The 22,958-nt window shown below is 46.6% G+C and overlaps 1 protein-coding gene across 1 annotated transcript in view; it reads right to left on the bottom strand.

The window, feature by feature from the left end:
- Positions 1–22,958, bottom strand: part of PREX1 (phosphatidylinositol-3,4,5-trisphosphate dependent Rac exchange factor 1) — a gene marked incomplete at both ends in the record, with an annotated part of 113,193 nt that overhangs the window by 5,370 nt on the left and 84,865 nt on the right. Inside the window, 19 exons of the mRNA XM_080354510.1 lie at positions 384–601; positions 1,698–1,739; positions 2,430–2,558; positions 4,329–4,419; positions 5,039–5,121; positions 5,510–5,598; positions 8,107–8,313; positions 9,263–9,524; positions 10,397–10,607; positions 11,171–11,332; positions 12,073–12,260; positions 12,720–12,891; positions 13,283–13,419; positions 14,140–14,225; positions 15,099–15,247; positions 17,310–17,402; positions 18,509–18,651; positions 19,791–19,863; positions 22,390–22,465. Of these exons, the coding sequence (XP_080210636.1) occupies positions 384–601; positions 1,698–1,739; positions 2,430–2,558; positions 4,329–4,419; positions 5,039–5,121; positions 5,510–5,598; positions 8,107–8,313; positions 9,263–9,524; positions 10,397–10,607; positions 11,171–11,332; positions 12,073–12,260; positions 12,720–12,891; positions 13,283–13,419; positions 14,140–14,225; positions 15,099–15,247; positions 17,310–17,402; positions 18,509–18,651; positions 19,791–19,863; positions 22,390–22,465 (2,611 nt within the window). The remainder of the gene's footprint in view (positions 1–383; positions 602–1,697; positions 1,740–2,429; positions 2,559–4,328; positions 4,420–5,038; positions 5,122–5,509; positions 5,599–8,106; positions 8,314–9,262; positions 9,525–10,396; positions 10,608–11,170; positions 11,333–12,072; positions 12,261–12,719; positions 12,892–13,282; positions 13,420–14,139; positions 14,226–15,098; positions 15,248–17,309; positions 17,403–18,508; positions 18,652–19,790; positions 19,864–22,389; positions 22,466–22,958) is intronic.

The raw sequence follows: 22,958 nt of genomic DNA, 5'->3' as shown, positions 1-22,958 counted from the left end.
TCTCCAAACTTTACACCTACAACTCAGAACTCCTTCACCTATTTGCAGAAGTGTGTGTTTTCACCAGAAGATGGCAGGCCACACATGCCTCAGCAACAGCTGAGCACTAAGACCTCCCTAAAGGCAGCAGCATCACTGCAAAACAGAGGCAGACAGATTCCTGTAGCGTTCTGCTGTGACAGCGGGCCTGGAATTTGTGAGGAGATGAAGATGCTGGGGTGTGGAATATTGGCACATGGTTGTCAGCAGCGGGAACCCCCAGAGGTCGCTGCAGTGAGGGTGTAAACGCTGCTCGAGCGAAGGGGCTCTGGCTGTGCTGTGAGTAGCAGGGACTCTCACAGGCAAGTGCGAGCAGAGCCGGGTGCCGCGGCCCTTCATCTTACCACAGCGGGGGACAGGAGGGACTGGTAGTTGAGTAAAACCCCGGTGGCTGCTATCTGCTCCAGCCACTTCCTGCTGGCGTCTCTGCTGCTCTCTTCATATTCCCCATTGTTGTTGTATCGATAGTTGAGAGCAGCCAGTAACTGCTCTGAAAAGGTGCAAATCGCAGCCACAAGAGACTGACAGAAGATGGAATCCCGTCTCAGCTGCAGCTCAGTATCTGCCAGAGAGGGGAGAGAAGCACAGAGGAGTCGTGAGTACACTTGTTTCTCACCTCGCTGCCAAAGCAGCAGCTGCACGTGTGTGCCCGACATTTGGCTTCTGCTGCGCAGCCGAACAGACAGAGACCCTCCCCTGGCAGCGTGACCGGGCTGCGCGGATCAAGACAGCGTAGCTGAGTACACGCGTGTGGGAACGTTTTCTAGTCCACTTGACTGTTTGTTCCTGCCCCTGCCATCTGCAAAGCGCCTTCTTCTGGCTGGGAAGAGCGGTAACTCCTCAGTGCCGTATCTGGACCGTTTCCCTTCTTTTCATGTTTACAGAAGCAAGAGAATTCTTGAAAAAAGCTCTCTGCCATTACTTCTCTCCTGGGCTATTAGAGATTCATCTTCCCCATCCATCTGTATTTTCTGGGCTTCCCATATGCTTAACGCATTAACCGGGCCTGCCCATACGGTACCAATTGGTTTATGTTTCCTGGGAGAATTTCCCCTGTGTTAACTTTGCTTCCAGCCCGCCTGCCAGGCGGCCACACGCTGGTCACATCAACCTTGTCACACTTAAGGGGATTGCAGGCACATGAATAAGTGAAGAGCTACTTCCCAGCCCCCTGAACTCGTCCAGCAGGCACGGCGGCCTCTCATCGCCGCCGCACCGTCCCCAGGGAAAGAACTGAAGACATCACCCAGAGGCTCTGAAGACCTGGACTATGTCTGTAAGCACTGAACACAACAGAGCGACACGCGCCCCAGGCCCCGCGGGGCAGCCAGTCCCGCCGTGCTGCTCGGGGCGCTGGGACCGGCCCCGCGGCAAAGGAGCCCGGTGCCATGAAGCCACCAGAGCCAGTTAGTGCCATCTGCTCCTCCGTTCTTTCCAGAGGATGTTCATGGAAATGCTGCTGGAGATGGGGCACAGGTAGGGACTTACGAGTCATTATATCTGCTTCACTGAAAACAGCCTTTATGGACACAGGACTGACATCACTGGCTGGTCTGGACAGACTCACGGACCAGCATTCTAATGTATGCACACACATAGCTAAGTGCCAGGGACTTTGTACATACGATCTTGTTCTGCAACAAATCAAAACTTCTTACCTGTGCATTTTAACAAGGCCAAAAGCAGCTGATTCTTCCCATCTAGAACAGTGAAGAAAAGCAATGTCCTCGTTAACACGATCCCAAGGGAGAGCTGAGTGCATTTGGTTAAGTTTTCTCATTCCCCACCATCCCTGCCCCCTGCGCGGCCATTTCTATTTACTCTGGCAGCCCTTGTTCGCACAGACATTTTAATGACTGAAACAGAAACAAGGTGTAAATAAAACAATTGTACAGGCTAAGTGCTCTGTTAACTACCATAAACTGTTCTAAACAAATTGCACAAGCAGATGAATCCCTAAGGAGGTGATTTCTGTAACATCAGATTCTGCTCCTGTTCCAGTTCGACCAGACTGCAATGGTTTAGGATGTTGTAGTATCTGATTAACATTCATTTCATTCTGGAACATACCAAGCCTATCGCTCTTCATTTTCCAAAAGGGTTAAAAAAAGCACAAGGAAATAGATCAATCTGATATAATTCTGTCTGAATTGGCTGATGACATAAAACAAGGGAAAAAGGTTCTTTGGAATGGCTGCACAGGTGAGATTTTACCATATAGCACCAGGATTCTTCAACCAATAACCTGTTTTACCTGTTCTTCTCTAGAGCCCAGTGCAGCCTTTGTACAAATTGAGATTAAATGATAAAATGATAAAACGAACTGCTAGACCTGATTAGATTGAGATCTTTTCTCCCCGAACCCAATAACAAACTCTGAATTTACAGACCTTCCACGTGTTTCTGTATGATTTCAACAAGGTTCTTGATGCGCAGTGGAAGGTTCCACGGATCTTCTTGAATGCTGGCTTGAATATTATTCCGGCACCTCACTGTGGTTTCTTCCTTCTGCTTAAATTCTAGAAAAAACAGACTTTGTTAGCGATTAAGGAAATGCTACATAGCTGAGAGCGGCTTATGAGATCCAGCGTGTACACAGATGAGAGCAGACACAGTATCAATGGCAGCAGCTGTGAATGAAGCGTTCTTAACAGATCTAACAGAGAAGGAAAAAGGCAGTTCCCATAACGTCACACTCAGCAGCCTCCTGGCATTGTTTTCAGCCGTCTGTCTCCTGGCATTGTTTTCAGCAGCCAGTCTCTGGTGTTGTTCTCAGCAGCCTCCTGGCATTGTTTCGGAGGGGGAGGCTGTGTGCGCGGGGGCAGGCGCAGCAGAGGCGCTCGCACAGCAGCACGCAGCCCCCGGCTCCTCTGCCTGCAGCAACACGGGCAGCTCTGTCGCAGGTCCGGACTCTGCCTGTGCGGAATCACATCAGCGTTTTGGCCGCAGCTGTCACACCCCATAATACTGATGAGATATTATGAAATATTCTGCTTGCTTTCACCTGGTGGAAGCTAATTATTTAATTACAGAGTAGAAGATTTATTCTCCACGACTTAGCTGTGTAGCTAAGCCAAATACCCCGTTGTTGGCGATAAAATGCATAAGCAGACAGAGAAACACAGAGAAACTGAGCCAAACAAGCGCTGGTGACCAGAAACGGGGCGGCGTGCCGCGGACACGCGTGGCTGCCGCGCTGCGCCGTGGCTGCCGGACCCACAGCCCAGACCCGCTCCGGCCGACCGGCCGCGGGCCCGTCTGCTCCTCAGAGGGACCAGCGGGGCTCAGACAACTCCACTAGGAGACTCTGCAGTGTAACTAATGAGACGGGTTAAGCAAAATAACATAAAGGAAGTGAACACAGGGTGTCTGTTATTTCTTCACTCAAACAGTGCATGGAAAGGCTAACAGATATTCTACATAAACGGGAACGTTTGCAGAGATGAGTTCAGGTAACCTCACAGGAGTTATTTCTGGAGTCACGGCGGGGAAAAAAGGCAGAAAAAGCCCCGTTCTCAAGTTTGCCGCTGGAACTCAAAACAGAGCCTGTCCCGGGTTGAGCGGGGACAGGACCGACTGCGGCACCTGAGTACAGCAGGAACGATGGGAAACATCTCCGAGTTCAAGTGGGAAAGGAAATGGAGCAAATGTTCAGAAAATAAAGTCCTGTGTATTTCAGTGGGACAAGAAACCACATCCTGGGCCCCAAAACCATAAAGAACAAAGTCTCATCATGCTCCCTGAGGAAAAAGAAAATACGGTATCATTTGCTTGCTCTATATGGGAACTGGTTTTCAAAATATGTGTCATATGAGGATGAGTTTACTCTGGCAATTATCCACACGAAGAAAAGCAGAATAAGTCATTAAGCAAACTCGGGCAGAACCTTTTGCTGCGTCAGATCTAGAGGGGTCAGCGCCCCTCCAGCTCATCAGAGCGCTCACTGGAGCGCCGCCCAGCCCTACCCTGTGTCCTTGAGATCCGGACCTGCGCTCACATCAGATCTGTGCTCACATCGAAGGGCACATTTGGAGACTGTGACAGAGCTGTGAGGATTCAGCAGCACGTAACAGAAAAGCCTTCTGTGTCTTTCCAAAGGAATTCATGTGAAAATGACCTTTTAAGGATGCAAAATTTTGATGGTGAGACACAGTACCTGACATTAATATCTGACTGGGTAGGCTGCATAGTTGAGTAACTCTGTGTGCCATATAGCGAATTCGCGTTTGTGTCAAGCTCAGGAGTCCTAGCAAATCACATTGTTAAATACAATCAGCCTTTTTCTTTACCTTGCAAACTGTGGTCCATTGGAAAGTGCTTGGTTTCCTCGAAGGCCTTAGTTATTACTGGTCCTTTGAGAAGTGCATTGATTGCATCAACCTACAATTGGAAGGTTTTTAATGAGTGCAAGACCTGCAGAAGAAAATCTGAACAGAACTCTTGCAGGAAAATGCAAACGCCATTACACTATTTGTATTTTGGAATGATTTCTCTTTGACAAATAGCATTAAGACTTTCTAACCATGAACTGGCCTCACGAGCCTCACACTGAATACAGCATTTTGCACAATGATGATCTATGTGCTGATGAGAGAAAAGATGATACAAAATCATTCTGTGGTGCTGTCCATCTATAAGACATCCGTTGGCTCAACTTGTGAGGACTCTCCTGAGATCTGTAAGTGTGATCCATTTAGATCACGCAAGGTATTAGAATTTTGTCCGTATTTTCCTTTTTTCATGAGAGCTTTTTCTCCCCAGTCTAACGCCTGAGATAAGGCAGGTCAACCTCGCTTAAATCACAGAAGCCAACGTGAACGTTGACAAAATCGATTCCTCAAGCCTTCCTGCAATACACTTGCTTACACTGTACCCCAAAACCTCGATAGTTTGCCTTCCCTCAAAATACAATTTCATTAAACAATCCGATACTTCCAATGTGTTGTACTGACATGGATAAAGAACAAGCAATTCAGTGTAATGGTGATGCTTTACATACCTGGTTAAAAAGGTGTTCCAGACAGCCATGAAGTTTGTCTTGTTTGTCTAAAGGAATCCTCATGTCATTGGGAAGCTCATCTCCTAAGGAAAGAAGAAAAGCTTTTAGCTGTCTTACCAGCGTCATCAGTGACGCGGCCACAAGGACACGAGCACATTTCACACCGCTGGGGGTGATGAGTGATCGCTGCTTTATCTCTAATTCACAGATCAAAACACTCATGATTTTTCATATAATGCAAATCTCAAATAACTAAAGGAGCTTATCCTGCCTAATACCTTCTCTGTATTCCAAATTCACTGCGGTTCAGGAGAAAAAGAACAAACCTCTATCTTTACGTTCTTGTGATCAGTTTTGAAGAAGCTACCTTTGCAACTTGAACATGCAAGTGCTTCTAATCACCAAAGACTTATCAGCTCCACTGAGGGGCCTGGTACGAGAAATAGGCATCGAACCTACGCACGTACTCACCTGAGCCCATCTCGTCACTGCCCAGGTACGAGCTGTTACTCCGTACGCTGGTGTACGATAACACTGAGTCCCGGTTACTGTTGCATTCACTAGAGAGAAAAGCAAGGAAGGTGACTGAAAACATGCTGTTCTTACACAGTCCGATACACTACCATTCTGATTTGGTTAACAGTGCAGTCCCCAGAACTAATTCTGTTCTGCATATACAAAAGAAAAGCTAATGGCATGCAGAACGACCATTAGGCAAGGCCTCTGGGGCTGGCACTGTAACAGGACGTCATCTTCATTTGTAGTGACCACTCAGTGCTTAATATATTACCTGCATCCTATAAATAATGAAAATGGACTTCCCACCAGAGACATCACCTGGATAGCATCATTAAACATGCTCCATGAGCATCGATAGGGGAGAAACAACAAAGATCTATGAGACTGAATCTCCACTAGGCATTTGTTACCAGCTCTCAGGATACACCAGCACCCAGCTCCACCAGCACGGATACTGGAGACGGGAGAGGAGACGTAAGGAATCTGCAACGTCAGAGCGTCAGGCACCGCAGGTCCTAAACTACCTCAGGAAGCAGAGGAGTCGCGGTTGGCTTCATAGCAACACGGGCACATGCACACGTGGGAAACGGTGGCGCCAACCTCCTCTGTTTGAAGTTCACTGTACAGTAACCGTAGCTTAATACAAGTAACCAAAAAGGCTACGGATCTCAGTCGTGTCACCATGTTTTTAATGGTACAAGCCCAAAACAAAGCCTACAAAATTCTTCATATTATCTCTCCCTCTGTTTTTATTTTAAACTGAGAGAAAAGAAGAGAGAAACACAAGCGCAGCTGAGAGACGCGTAAGCAGGGTGCTCGCCTCCCTTCGTGAGACCCGTTACCAAAGACAGACGTCTTTTCTGAAGATGAATACCTATGGCAACTACTCTGCAGTATGAACCCTAATCGAATTTGACTTACATGTCCACATGATCCCAGAGAAAGAAGCATGGCTAATGCAAACAAGATATTTTCTTATCTGTAACACGCTTATTTCTGTAGGTCCTCAGTAGTTTTTCAGATCAAAAACCATCAAAATACATTTTATTATCCCTTGAGAAACTATTCTCTGTAATATATGCTTAATTCTCTGTCTCTGTCTAATAAAGATAAGACAGAATAATCTTCTCATCTTACATTTATGTGTAAAATTGTCAAGAAAGTGACAGACCCACAGAGACTGTTTTTGATGTCACTTTGTTACCCAGAATAGATTAGCCTCAATTATAGAAACCATTTGAACTAAACAGTGTTCATAAATGGGATTCTATTAACAATTACAGAAATGCAGCACATTTCAATAAAAAAGCTTCGGGGCACAGGTGCAGATTTAAATGTAACGCAATAAACAGCTGCCGCAGATCTCGGCACGGCGAGCGCTGGTTTCGTTTCTTCACTGACTCCACGCTGCTCTCCTTGGAGACAATCGGTACTGAGCTGGACAAGAGCCTGTCGGGCCTGTCCCGAGCGAGGGCTTGGACCGTGGGGGCTCCAGAGACCCCCCAATGGAAACGGGTCCCATTCTGTCACCTCCGCAGGCCGACACGAATGCAGCGCATCTCGACCTTACTAGTACAGACCCAACAGCGAGTGAAGACCAGGCCGGGAGCGTGCAAGCTGCAAAGACGCGTCACTCGCCCAGGTCACTCTGGTCCTCCCAACTCGCTCTGGAGTGTCTTTGCTGCGTCGCACGGGCAAAGTGTTACGGCCTTGTTACAAATGTGAAAATGGCCTATTACGGATGTAAAACTGCAATGGTCAGACATGGTTAGACATGACTGCTACTTGTTCTGATTCTTCAGAGGCTGAATTTCCAAATGTTTCCTCCCAAGAAACAGCTTTGGCATGTGGGAAACTGCCTTTGGTAGCAAATATTCTGGAGAAGAAGCGATCAGTCATGTCCCAAGCCCAAGATTCTGAGACACCTGACTAAACATTTGCATTTGTGGTTTCCAAAGCCCATTAAACTAAAAATCTCGCTGTCCATTTCTGTGTCTCAGTGTCTTAGACTTTTGGGAAAGTTGCCTGCGGAATGGAAGGGAAACATCCCCTTAGAGCAGCGGCTGTTCAAGACCAAGCGCTTTGCAAACTCTGCTGAGCTTCCGTAGTTTCCACTTATACAATATATCAACAGAAAAGTCACACTAGACCTATTTATTTAATCTTATTCCATTTTTTTAGAAGTGTTGGTATCTTGGCATTGTTATTACACAAGGTTTTTTGCTGTGTGTTTCCATTGTAATAAATGTAATGAAATAACTATAGCTAGTGAATACCTTACTAAGCGAATACAGACTAATTGATTGGAAATAATGTTATTTCAAATAATGAAAGTCAGAAAAAGTAGTTCTTTCAGGGGACTAAGGGAGTTAGATGTTTAATTCCTGGATGTTCCTTTGGAAAAACATAATTTTAGCAAGAGTTCACATGACAATTGTGTGGCTTTGGATTAAAAAATCCACACAAGGCCCTCCTGCTTGCTGAATCCACACCTGAGTTTTGAAACGTTGTACTGGGCAAGGTAAACCTGGCACCATCTGCAGACTAACCTGTAGGAGTCTCTGAAACTCATTGTGTCGTGTCCAGAGTCTTCCTGGTCCTCCTCCGAAACCTTGAAGCAGACCTTCTTGATCCCGCCGTGCTCCGCCTTGTCGGGGTCGCCCTCCTCTGCGCCCAGCGAAGGCGCCGCCGCCTCCTCGGCGGACGGGGGCTCGCAGGCAGCGCCCGCCGTGGGTTCCGTTATGGTGGACAACAGTCTGCAACAGAGGAATGCAGAGCTGTCAGGGGCTGCGGGGGAGTCTCGCAAATGGCACACAAGAACTAAGGCTGCAATTTGGGGATATGAAATCGAAACCAAACTTGTCAGTATTTTACATAGATTACAGCTACGTAAAATGGCGAGCTCTGAACAGGGATCATTGAAATCCATGAATCTCGGTTCACCAAAGGTCCTCTTTCCATAGGTACCCTGCCCCATAGGGTTCTGCTGAATCACTGTAACCATGGTGGGTTTAAATTCACCCAAGTCCTCAGTTTCTCCACCCAGGCGCTGGGTTTCAGCTCCGGGGCAGCGTCTCAGCCGCTGGCTCTGCCCAGCGCTGCCCCCCTTCCAAAGCCGTCGGACCAAGGCTGTGCACGCTCTCCCGTGGGGGGAACCCTGGTGCACAATGGGCTGTTCCTCTTTGCTACCGGGATTCCTGGAAGCGGCTCTGAGCAGCTCAGGCAGTTACGGCCTCGTCCCCCCCAGATCGCGCTGCCAAAGCCCTGCCACGTCTGCACGGGACAGACACACCGCTCAAGCCCTCCATCGGTACTGCCAGGAGAAGGGAAGGGAAGAAGGGAAAGCAGAGGTGCCATAGGGAAAGCTGCCTGAAATCACAAGTGTGGCTTAGTCTGCCTTATGATAGACAAAAATCTCAAAAATCTCATATAGACTCTGTTTATATGGAATTCCAAAACTGGTGTTGGCGCCAAACAGGTTCTTATATTGGAATATATAGTGAGCAAAACAGTGGCTGTTGAATTCAGGTGGACTTTTAGGAGTGAAGGACAGTAATATATACACAGGTGGATCTGCACGAGGAGGTCTGACACACGCAGCAGTGAGCACGGCAGACGGGGCTGACCGGCGCGGCGCTTTCTGAGCTTAACGCCCGCACCCTATCTGAGCTGCTCTCTGCAGGGCACACAGGGGTCTCTACTCACTTATTTATCTGAATGACATATTGCTTCATTTCCTTCACTGCGACGTCAAGTTTGTTAAAAAGGTGCAAGTATGAGTCCTGTATCTCCCGATCTTCCTGTTTCAGCAGAAAACTGAGCCCTCTTTCCTCCTGAACGGTTCCTCCGTTCTGCTGGCCGAAGCTGCCATCCAGATCCCCATCCTGGGCGCTCAGGCACCTCCAGGACGGCGCAGCCATAGTGGTGATGCAGTGCTGAGTGTACGAGACTGGATTTAAGGTACCTACTACAGATTGAAAGGTCTAGTTAGTGCAGCTTTCATGACTTTCCCCACTCCATCCCAATAATAGTCGTTTGGCATAGGTGGAATTTTAATAGGAAAAATCAAAATTTCACAGAATTATTTTATATAATTACATTCTATGACAACAATCATTCTTTAAAAAAAAAGAAAAAAGGAGAAGAAAAAAAATCCCCTTGACAGACTAGAGACTTTCAGCTCCAATGCACGACGTTTATTTAGTCATGACAAAAGGAAACAGCACTACAGTCTGATTGACTCACGTTTCCCCTGAATACACCTCTCCTCACAGCACTACAGTCTGATTGACTCACGTTTCCCCTGAATACACCTCTCCTCACAGCACTACAGTCTGATTGACTCACGTTTCCCCCGAATACACCTCTCCTCACAGCACTACAGTCTGATTGACTCACGTTTCCCCCGAATACACCTCTCCTCACAGCACTACAGTCTGATTGACTCACGTTTCCCCTGAATACACCTCTCCTCACAGCACTACAGTCTGATTGACTCACGTTTCCCCTGAATACACCTCTCCTCACAGCACTATTGGCCCTTCTCTATGTTCTTTTAGTCGGTAAGTCAGCTCTATCAGAGCAAACAGCTCCCCAGGACACTTAATTATCATGAGACAACCACACTATTTAGCTGCTAAAAACCTTCGACCTGGAGTCTCTTTATGCTGAAGGCACGACTATTGTACAGCACGAAGAGGTTGGCATTTTTACTAAAAAAAATGAGGAAAAAAGGGTACTGGCAAGACTTTCTTTGGAACTTATTTTGACCTTGCTGAGCAGCAGAAAGACAACTTTTAATGCGGATAAAATTGGTACAATTTGAAAGTTAACGATCACCTTGCTCTGGATCAAGACCAATGATAGAGGGCTTCCGCCCAATGCGGATGCTGAAGGACCTCCCTGCCGAGGTAGTGTTTTTGGGGTACGACACCTCCATGAGGTTAACGTGGCAGTTGGTGGGGCAGAAGTCCATGCTGCCGAGGGGGTGCGGTTCCATGAGGGCTTGTTTGAACGCCGGGCTCACCTTCGTTCTCAACTCGTCTGCAAACTGGGAGAAATAAAGCAAGCACGTGCTGCTTCATTTGCAAAAACGATGAGGCAATATAGACAATGCTTTTCTCTTCCTGCCTCCTATTCCACAATCATATAACTTCTGCTGCAGCTGGATCACACAATCGGGAATAACATGTTAAAAAACCTCATGAAACAACAACTGAAAGCAATCGGCTATATGTTCTAGGACTCTCTTTTCACACAGCTCAGGTAATGGTGCAAAAAAGCACATAGTTTGTTCACACTATGACACACTACACTTACGTTCATGTTAAATCACACACTGATCATTCTGTTGTCATATTTATTCAATAATATGGTGGAAATGAACCTGCAATTATGTTATAAGCCACAGCTCTGACAAACTGAAAGGAGTGATTTACAGATAAGGTCCTTTCTTCTCAAAACTTGCAATGTCAGAGACTTGCAGAGCTGTTCTCACGCCTCGAGGACACCTCCCTCTAAAGCAGTTTGGACTCGTTAATCAAGAATACTAAGACCCAGTTATCACAATTAAGTATTGTCTTGAGACTTTACCAATAACGAGTAGTGCTGTACCTCTTGGTAGTTTGCGAGCCTTCTGCTAATGCTTTCCAGCTTAGTGTCACAGATCTGCCGGAACTCATACTGGGGCATGGTGGCCACAGCACTGCTCAGGGATATGAGTCTTTTGCAATTCCTTACAAAGTGATTGTCCTCTGCAGCAAAGGCCTCTAAAATCTAAACAAAAGACACAATGTCAATGATGTGAGACTTGACAGTGAGGGAAAATACAGTTTTCTTCCACTGAATAAGAGGCAAAGCCCCCACGTTGTCATGGCTGAATAAAGCTGCCTTCAGAACGAGGTGCCTGGATTACCGCCTGAGAACTACTATTGTGTCTAATCCCCCGAGTCATAAAACATTCCTCAAAAATGTTTAGAATAAATGAAGTGGATCAAAATCTCCACTGTGCTCCGCTGGAGTTACCTGCGCCGGCTGCTTTCACGGGACACAGCAGTAACGTGGCAGGAACAGTTACCATCAGCTCACTGCTGTCACAGACGCCCAACACACTAAGTGCAGTGCTGCTTTCCAACAGCAGCCGTTCTGCTCGATTCCTTTAGCGACCCATCCAGCCTACCAGATGGCAAAAAGATGCTTGATTTTCTTCCACGGTCAAGCAAATTCTTGAGTATCAGCAAGAGTATGTTACCAGACAGATACAGCAATAGTTCCACAGCTGAGGGCTCTCCACCCTCCGCCTCAAGAGCTGCAGCCCTGGAAGCGTTTGCTGACCTGCTCATACCACACGAGCTATTACAACTTGTTGCATTCTAATGTAGAAAACTCCAAGCAAGGCTGAGAAGACCACATGCTGCCTCATCTGAAGAGCCATGTCAAGCCACCAGAGAAACGCCTGCACGATGGCTTCCCTGCTCTGTTTAGGAATGAAGCTGGCCAGGTAGGTTTTCTGGTACCTTTGCAGTGAGACTGAAGCAACCTTTTGGTTCTACAATTTTCTCCAGGACAAAGGATTTGATTCCCGTGCTGCTGACGTACTCGTACACCACGCCGTGCTCCAGGTGGGTGTTATCCACAGTCAGGCTCACGAGAGGTGTTTCTTCACCAGCCACCAGTGGAGAGTTGATGGGCTGTGGGGTCTGGGCTGGAACCAAAATAAGTCGTTAGGGGTGTCTGGCAGCACGCATGAACACAGGTGGTCACAGGGAAGGGAAACCTGCCCAGGGGTATTATGAAATGCAAAGGCACAAGCTTTGGCTCAAGGAGTCTCTGAACAACACGCCGCTAGAGGCTGGGAGGGTGTTCTGAGGGAGACATTTGCTTTTGGCCACTACTGGAGACAGTGACAGAGGTTTAGACAACGCACATGCTCCCATCCCACTGATTCTTCCCCGTGTGCACGCACACATCTGTGCACAGCACACTACATTCAGTTCTGTTCCATGTTCAGACACACAGACCCCGGCAGAAGCTTTACTTTACAAAGCTTTACTAAGACAAAAGCTATTCTACGATAACACTTGCACTTGATATTTCTACCACAGTTTTCCTTCGTGGAGCCCCAGAATTGTCCCTGTGTTTCATTCCCCAAGAGGATCTTTACCTGACTCCTGTTGGCTGTTTTGAAGGGGATCCAACGCTGCGCTTCCGTCCAGGGCGGAGCGGTCTGTGCCGGGGCCGGGGTGGCTGCCGTTCACACAGGCGCCGGGTGCTGCTTGCTGAACCCTGTCCTCTTCTGCATCTTCGTGTGTTCTGTACACCCACTGGTACAAGCCCTTTCGGGAGATATAGGCCTCAGCAAAAATGCCCAATCTCTATGTGTTTGGACTACAAAGGTGAATCTAGCTGTCAAGTTTATATCTTCTAAGTTGGCTGAAATACCAACATTCCCCCAGATTTCCCCTGAACTTCAGAAAATAGAAAATCTAGATAAGCATCTGGATGATATTCCAGTTTTAGCAATAGTTAATAATATTTAGTACTGTATGCAGTGTAGGAAGTGGCACACATAGTATACTCGATGTTTTGCCACTACAGGCAACTGTAATCAGCTCCCGCAGTTACACGAGGACCTTGGCAGATATGTTTGTTTTTGTGAACAGTGAGCATACAAGCACAGGAGAAGGGCAGGAATTGATGCACCTCCTTTGAGGTCTGTGTTCATACCAGTGCTTCCTGTTGTCTGGTCCTGTAGGCTGTGAAGTGCTCCAGAACCTCCACGTAGTTTGCATGTGTTGCATTATTCCCGTTGACCTTCAGAACACACTGTCCCGGGTGAAGACCCACAGCCGCGGCCGCCGAACCTGCAAAACAGCAGAGCAGTGCCACAGGAGGAGCGCGGCACCGCGAGACAGCGGGAACGCGGCGAAGGGTTTCTGCTTAAGGGTAAGAAAAAGAGCAAACTGAATGCTGTTGTGCTTTTGCTACTGAGCACTTATTCTGAGAGCTTTGTTGTGTAAGGCAAATACCGTGCATCTGTCCTTCATGCTGGCAGTAGTGCTGGGAAAAGCAGAGACCTCCTAGATCTAAATGCATCCACGGCAGAAACTGAAATTCCTGTGGGAAGTCACCTGGGATTCTTATATGGCTCTTGTAGCCTCATGATCACATTAGCTGAGACATTGCTTAAATGTAAACAGTTGTGTTGGTTTCAGCTTATTGCACTTGAGAGATACAGAACACTTGAGTGTTACACAATTTACCAGGGTCTAAGAAAAAGACCATGATGTACTTCGAACTAGAGTGCCATAACCAGCTTCAGTGGTTTATTCCAAGACTCAGACCCAAATCCATCTCTCAGAAATCTACAGTTATAGTGATGCACTTTTTTAAGACATCGTCATTTAAAATTCATATGGTTTTATTCCATATGCAACAGGGGTTCCTAGTCATTATGGCCATTAAAGCCAGTTGTCAGAACTCGTTTAGAAGTGTGACAATGAACCATGGATCTGTCTCATATGCACATGTACGTGTATTTAGCTGTACTCCAAGCTCAACTGTACCACAGCCTCTCTGCTTACCTCTTCCTACAGCATGAACATATGGTGGTGCTGCTCCCCGTATCTGAAAGCAGAGTGCTTCAGGACAGTCTGGGATTTTAACAATCCTGCAGGCAAATCAAGGAGAAGACAAAGTATTTTAAGTTGGGCTGTCAGAGTTCTGGGCAGTTCTAACAGTGTCTTTCCCCGCCATTCACAACCACGTTTTGCGTTAAAGAAAGCACCCGCATGATTTACAGATAAATAACAACTCAACAGACTTGAAGAAATCATCCACTCCATCTTCATTCTTCAAAGCAACTGGAGATTCTCTTTGTTAATTAAAATTTGGCACTTACAAACATATTACATATTTAAGTGAGTAACACAAGTAAAACTGTTAATGGTATTTCTATTCACTTCCATTTCCAGGCAGACTGCAGTGCAGCTCTGTTCAGTCACACCAGCTCAGGATCTTTTCCATTAAAAACAGAACAAACTGGACAAGACATCCTGGTCAATTCAGCATCAAGTGCTCACTGATACATTCAGTTCTATGGCAAATTCTGGGATCACAGAATCTGATACGACATTCACAGGGCCAAGCCTCATCACAACACACAATCGTGGACTGAAAACCCATGAGGGCTGACACCACGAGAGTCATCCCAAACCAAGCCAGCCCTTATGGAGTGGCAACTGCTTTCCCTGAGAAGCTTCACTCCCGAGACAGAACGACAATCCTTGTGATTCGGTTTTGTTTCTGCCCAAGGAAGCCAAGAGTTAACGGCCATATAAAGAGCATACATCCTAACCTGTCCTAGCAGCACATAGCTCACCACTAAAACCACCCCGTGACTCTGGTCTCTTTCATTTATGTCCTTTGTTCTTCCATCCAACAGCCTCTGCGCAGCAAAGTGTTTTCACTACAAGCTGTAGAAAAATATTTAGTAATTGACATTTCTAGATAATCTTCACTATCTGCCCATCCTGCCACTTACTCTTTTGATTTGGTGGCCACCAGAAGCCTAAGCGGCCTTCTTGAGCTGAAGGACTGGCTTAAGATGGTTTCCACTTCGGAGAAGGGCCGTAGGAATATTAAGTCCTCATTGATGGAGTAGATTTTTCTCCCCGTCTGCAGCCCGGCCATCTGCAAACGAGACAAACGCCACGGGAAACTGCATGATCGGCAGCATCTCTGAAAGCTCAGGCTCCAACTGTTCGCCACTTACAGACATTCCCAGGACTGCTGTCATATGGAACACTGTACAGACAGTGCTGGTTCATCCAATCTTCCGTTACTCACCCTTAAAGTTGTCTGCATTTACAGAAAACACACGTTTCACCAGTATCCGTGTAAACGCGCCACTCCACAGATACGTCTTACTTTGCACAGATATCTCTTTGTACTTTTCTGCTAAGTTTTTTTAACAGGGAACTATTAAAAGAGGAGACTATAAAAAAAGGAGGGTGGACTAACAACTACAGGACTGTAACAGACCGGCTGTGATACCAGTGAGAGACAGACGTGACCTCCCACAGCTCAGGCACAAGGAGCCAAGAACAGTCTTCAACTACCAGCTGTGAAAAACAATTTATACCTCGTCACCGGTGGGAAAAGAGATGACAGCCCGAACTCACACAGCGAGCTATGGAATACATCCACACAGCTAACAGACTTGTGCCCACTCAACTGGTCAACGTGGAATCTTAATCTGGCCTAAAGTCTGACAGTCCTAATGAATGCAACGAGGTCCCAGGCACTGTGAAAGAAAGCTGGATGTCTTCATCTTTGTCCCCAAAGCGTGTGACAGCAGGCACAGGGTCTCCAAGTGGCCTACGGCTGCTGAGCCACACAGAACCACATGCTGGGTATCTCTCTGGTATCACAAAGCAATTAAAAAAGCCCAAGAATGTAATGGAATCCACTACAGTTGGAGCTCAGGTCTTCCCAGAATGAGCTGAGTCCCCTGGTTCAGAGGTGCAGGGTGAGCTGCTTCTGGAGCAGTGTTTTAGATCAGGTTGCAAAGACAGGCTCATGGTCACAGATGGTTTGTCTTGGAAGATCAAGAGAAAGATTTATCAGAAAATTGTGCTCTCCTGTTGCCTTAAAACACAACAGCCGTGCTGGACGCTCCCCGGGCACCAGCCGAAGGGCGGGCGGGAGCTTCCTCTGCCAGGCAGCACTTCGCAGCAGAGGTCTGGATCAATAACACCTTTGGCCAACCCGTGTTATTTAGAGTATGAGGCAGAGCACAGACTGGTTTCTCTGGTGACCACAAAACAAACGAGAACCGGGAATACCGAAATAATTTAATTTTAATATTAAACCTTGGTTCAAAATTCCTTCCATTTGACATTCTCAACTTGCCAAAATCAGTTTGCCTACTTCAGCTGTTTGCAGGGGGCAAGGCACCCAGGACCCACCTGTTTGCATGGGGCAAGGCACCCAGGACCCACCTGCGCCCTAAGGCAGCGACCAACAAATGAACGTGGGCATGAAAGTTCTGCAACGCCTGTCCTGGACTGGTCATGAGAAGCGCTGTGTGCTGCCACGATTTACTGTAAAACCCCAGACAGGTCATTCAGTCCTTTCTTATCTTCAGAGGTGCTAAAAGCACCTGAATACCTTTTAACAAATAGACTTCCAGTCTTTCTGTGCCTTGTTTCAGCAAAGGGAGGATCACGTTGTGTTATGCAATGCGGGGTTTTAAACGGATAAACAAATGATTATGAAATATTCAACAAACGATTATGAAATACTCAGATCCTATGACATTTGGGCCATCAAAGAAAAAAAGCAACTATATTGTGTAGAGCTCTTAAAAAATACCAGGGCTCACCAGAGCAACGTGTGCATGCTTTTTAAGGAAAAAATACAAATGTAAAAATACAATTTTCACCCAAAGAAACCTGTTTCTCATTGGACATATTTGCTGTCCCAAACCACCTTCCCTTCCCCTCCTCCCTCAGGTGTGAGCCAAGGAACCCGAGGCATTGCCACCACACACGCTGCTGCTGCCCGGCGCCTGCGCACCCGCCACCTCACCCAGGAACAGCTTATGGCCACAAGGACTGGAGAAGATACCCAGTCTTCTATGAGCTGCCTTTACAATGAAACAGACCATTAAAAGGATCGTTTTGTACCTTTTCAAAGCATTGAAATATTCTTAGGTACCAAACCCAAAATTCGTATGAAGGTCAGGTCTTACCTCTGCAGAAGACCCTCGTCGAACTGACTTCACCACAATTGCTTTGTTCTTTTCCTCTATGTCAAATCCATAGTCGTCCTCTTCTGGTAAAATCTTAACAAGAGCACAAGGTAATGTCTCATAAATACGGAGTCAGCTGAAAAGCTGAAGGATGGAGATGAGAAATTGGGCTTTTCACCGCAAGCCACGACTGACACAGACTTGGAGCTCGTAAGGCTGGAAGGGACCACCAGGTCACTGGCTCTGATCTCCTGCATAACATAACCCACAACACTTCATCTAGGAATTTCTGCACTGAGCCCTTCCTCTGCTCAAGCAGAATTCCCGGAGTTACCCCGTCACGCTCTGCAGGCTTTAAGAAGTGAGAAATCGGTTCCCATCCTGAGTTTGTCCCAATGGTTAATCAACTCTTCTATCAGAAACTGCATTTGATTTTAACTTCTAGCCCTTCATTCTTCACTAGATTTGTCAAAAACCAGAATCATCCTTTCTGCAGGAATCATATAATGCGTTAAAACAATCTCTAGGATAGCTCTCCCATCCAATTCTCATTTCACTTTTGAAGGGACGGTTCAGTTTATAGCTGGAGAAGGCCATGACTCGTTCTGTGTTACACAGCGGTAACATCCTGCAATTCCGCAGCTGAACACCATCCATCCCTGAGGAGTCTAAAGCAATTAACCAACTTGTCATCTACAAGAATAATCTCTGTGCCCCCAAAATCCAATCAGTTTTTCCAACGCCAGGCAGCAGCTGTTTAATCTTGAAAGACAACCACGTTAAAAACTGAGACCATATCAGAAATAAGCATATTTAATCAAAACCAGAGGGCGAAGGTGGAATTTTGTCAGAGAGGAGGAGGGGGCAGAGCGGGAAGAAGAACAGCGGTGCCCCGAATGCTGTTAATCTCTACCTGTGACACCCAGCGCGGGGAGAGCCGCAGGCGGAGCGCAGCGGGCGCCGTGCTCCCGAGCAAGCCGCGTGCTGCGCCCCGCCGGGACCGGCACAGCTACGGAAGCGGGAGCTCTACAGCAACGTAGCTCAAGAATCAGCGTTCATGCAGGGAAGGAAAATCAAGCTACAGGTGCAATTCCCCAGTTTATTTCTACCCTGTCGTAACTTTCCTTCTCATTCTTCTCTAGCATGCAGCAGTACCAGTTCCACGGAAACAAGAAGGTTTGTATGAATGTATTTCTTACCAGAAGACTCTTTCCCAGGATATTTTCCACGAGCTTGAAGTCATTACGTAACTGTTTGCTCTTGGAACTGGTGCCTTCCATCTCCTCATCAGCATAAAAGCGGAAATACAAGGATTCGTCCTTAAATTCACTTTTCTCCAGGACTGGAAACAATGTGTGTGTAACACATACATGCATTTACACAGAGAAAGAGAGAAACAACACAAGGTTAAAGGAAATCCTAAATATTTCCAGAGCCTTTACAGAGCAAAGCCCAGATGCATCCCTACCAGCCAGCTCTTCAGCTCTGTGTTTTGAAGTCACTATTGTGTTTTAAGGTTAAACTCTTCTTCTCAGTGCATGGCAGCTCATTATATGATGTTTGACCTCCCTGGCGTGTAGAATGCATATAAATTGCAAAAGATCTTCTTGGAAGAAAGATGCTACTCAATACCTCATGCTCCTTTCCTCATGTCAAAATGAACATAGTAAAACTAAAAGACGAGCAGAGGGGGGTAAAATGGCTGTTTAAAATTAAGATGGCTAAACATACTACGGCTTTTCACCCTAAAGTGGAACTGAGAGGGAAATGAGATCTATAAAATTCCGTAAGGAATTTTACATGGGCTCAAAACAGATCGAGTTCTTTAAAGAAAAACAGTTGTTCTTCCATTCTTATCAAGCACTACACAAATTCTCTATTAGCATTTTACAATAATCTGCTCTCAAAACCACTGTTCAAAATATGGAGAGTAAATGTTAGTTATGACTAGAACTGGATGCTTCATTGAACAAACTGGGTTTTACTCTTAGGACTTGATGTGTCATTGGATACGGACACGGGTGTGATTCGTTCACTCCCCCAGCTCAGCAGCATCACTGAGGATGGACAACGTCTAACAGCAGCTTCACATTTGGAAGCTTCAGAGGTTCGGCACTGAGGATGGCGCTGCTTGTCCAAGCGGCAAGAACTAGGCAATTCCCCTTTGTACCTGACATTTCCTGCTGGTATTTCAGAAGAGCATGTACTTGTGCATTGGTCTGATGGCTCTGAATGAGATGGAATCATTTCAGGGCTCATCATAACGATTACCAGGGGGTTACACTTGGGAAGGTACCAGGCTCAGACATTTCTGTAAGCTCAGAGAACGCTTTTTAGAAGGACCTGCTGGGATGCCTGCAATAGTGTACATGTCAGCGTATATGGCACGGCCTATAGCAAAGGGATTTTCAGACTCTCAGCTAATCTGACTGAAGTATGAGCTCTATTAATTGGCTGTGGGAAGTAATATTGATGCGTTACCATGATGCATGAAGCCATTATTGCAGAGTCCAACACCCAGCGCGACAGCTTCCTCCCGAGTCTGACAGTCTCCCTAGAAACAGGAAGATAAGTATTACATCTCAGATGACTTCCTAAGCTAAATTATTCCCCTTTCCCCTGAAATGAGCAGGATTCTCTTTGTAGGGCACAACAGCACGAAATTGAAATAGCTACCCCATTGCCCAAATCCCATTCATTCCTATATATAGCATCTCTTGCCTCCTACAGGAACCAGGATGACAAAGACCAGGGTTCTGGAAAGTAGTTGTTTAACCCACAAAGCAACATAACATTACCTCAATGTAAAGAGTTTTTATTTGCAATCACAGTGTAAGACTTCAGGACCCATTAGCCATAGACCAGAAAACTCATTCTTACATAGAGAAGCTGAGAGATCTCATCTATATTCAACCAAAGAGAGAAAAACCTGAGTAAAGCCAGCGTATGTAAACTGCAAAGTCAGACAGAGAAGTGGGTTCAGCAGTCAGAGCCTGAAAGCAGAAATATCTGACCCACACCCATGGATTCAGACGGAAAGTATCTGTGAATTATGTTATGGTCCCTATGTATATTCAGAGGTAATCCCTGAAGGAAGGGGCTCGTTCTTTCACTGATTCTGGATCCTCTCCATTTCATTTTACAACCCGATCTTCCTACCAGTGCCAGCAGGCTGAGAACAAAGATGAGCACAGACCTCATCTGGAAATGTCAGTCAGCGACGCTCAGCTCTGCAGACCCCCCATGTCTCCAGAGCTGCAAAGGTGCGGTGCATCTAATAACAGAGCTCTTAATGCCTGTCCAGTCCCGACACACAGGGGATAATAACACGTCACATCTAAATGCAACTGTTCAAATATACAAAAGACTAAACCTCATTGAGGACCCAACTTAATCTCTTGTCACAAGTGTAACAGCCAACGACTTCCAGGTGGGGAGGATCAGCGTAGAAAATACAGCTGACACCACTTCTTTGGCTATAAAAAAGTTCTTGCTCTTTTGCTCTGTTCAGTCTTACAAATATTTATAAAGGTCAAGGAAATAAAACACTACTTTCTTATTAGGAGGGCCCCCGGCTCCCTTCTCCAGACCAAGAGCTGGTGGTGTACTTTGCTGTCTGAATCACTTACTGCCTACAGCCCGATCACCAGCTGTTACACTGGCCAGGTTAGCCTCACTTACAGCCCGATCACCAGCTGTTACACTGGCCAGGTTAGCCTCATTTACAGCCCGGTCATTAGCTGTTACACTGGCCAGGTTAGCCTCATTTACAGCCCGATCACTAGCTGTTACATTGGCCAGGTTAGCCTCATTTACAGCCCGATCACCAGCTGTTACATTGGCCAGGTTAGCCTCATTTACAGCCCGATCACTAGCTGTTACATTGGCCAGGTTAGCCTCATTTACAGCCCGGTCATTAGCTGTTACATTGGCCAGGTTAGCCTCATTTACAGCCTGGTCATTAGCTGTTACATTGGCCAGGTTAGCCTCATTTACAGCCCGGTCATTAGCTGTTACATTGGCCAGGTTAGCCTCATTTACAGCCCGGTCACTAGCTGTTACATTGGCCAGGTTAGCCTCATTTACAGCCCGGTCATTAGCTGTTACATTGGCCAGGTTAGCCTCATTTACAGCCCGGTCACTAGCTGTTACATTGGCCAGGTTAGCCTCATTTACAGCCCGGTCATTAGCTGTTACATTGGCCGGGTTAGCCTCATTACATCTTTCTTCTTTGGCCAAAGCAGACTTTTTTTCCCCCCACGAGGAAGACCCTGTTAAACCACATGTAATAATACAACAAGATCAGCACTAATATCCTCGCTCTTCTCCATGCTCTTAACAGGAAAACAACTGATTACTCCCTTCTCATTCAGTTACTCGGTACAGAACCACCTTCAATCATACCAATGTTATTAATGCAGGAGGATGTCAAATGCAATTGCAGGAAACATCTCTGAAGGAGAACACACCCCTGGCTGTCAGAGGCCGGATCCCCAGTCAGACTGTCCTCCCTCCATGTCATTTTGGCCGTGTAGGACTTAATGGGATTGCGAATCAGCCCACCATTTAAGAGAAAACCAGGACGTGCATCTGGCTCCATGCGGGCAAGCAGCACAGCGCGCTCTCCCGTCGGATCGCTTTGGACCGGCAGAGCTCAATGTTTGATTTCTCAAGCTACAGGCGCTTCTCTGTAATTACACAGTAAATGTGGGGCAACTGCAGCTGCTGAAGACACGGGTGTAGGTGTCCGTGTAGAGCTCTGAAACTGTACCACACCTATACCAGACCAAATGAGATCAAGAGTGTTTTTAACATCTTGCAAAAATCACAAGGAATAGAAAAGATCCCCGCGAACAGGCAGTTCACCGCTCCTGGGTAAGAAAGAACTTCATAAGCTGCCAAATAACAAGTTGTCATCAAAGGAACAATAATAGAAAGTGTGAGATTATGAATTCAAAGAATCGGAATATGTTTAATTATGTTGTAATGTTCTCTAGATAAATGTGGTTTATTGACTTTGAAATGGGACTGAAAAATTAAGCTCCTTATCAAAGACAGCAGCATCTTCCCATTTTCTTACCTGTGCGATAAGCCAATCCACCAGTTTGCTTGCAGGGATTACTGACTTGTACGTCTTCAGGTGGTAGTCACGGTCTCTGATGAAGAGAGAGGATTCAAGGAAAATCAGGATGAAAAAGTAAACGCTTCTTTCATACTCTAAACCTACATATACTGTTGTGACCTACTATTATGAAGTTGAGGAAAGAAGAATTATAAATTGAAAGAAAATTAGATTCTCAGTGACAAACAAATAAGACGAAGAACAGGAAGCAGATACCGGTTTTCTCTAGGAGAAAGGACCAGTTTCTAAACTTCCCTGACACCTGAATTGGGAAGATGTCCCAGATGAGCACAGGGCCGTTGGATGCGGGTTTCTGTGGATGTGTTCCAAGCGTCTGCGGGGAGCTCATTCCTACAGAGGCACCGGGACGCCCCTCGGGCGCCGCTCTGCGCCCCGCGCGCTCCGGTTCCGGCTCCGCCGCCATCGCTCCCGCCCGCCGCGCTCTCCTGGCGGGAACCCGCTGCGCTTCCCACCCTAAATCCATTCACGGCCACTTCACACTGAGCGTCAGCCCCATCTATAAACTG

The sequence above is a fragment of the Nesoenas mayeri genome, assembly GCF_963082525.1.
Source record: "Nesoenas mayeri genome assembly, chromosome: 16".
NCBI classification, from domain to species: Eukaryota; Metazoa; Chordata; class Aves; order Columbiformes; family Columbidae; genus Nesoenas; species Nesoenas mayeri.
This window is presented reverse-complemented; position numbering and strand designations above follow the sequence as displayed.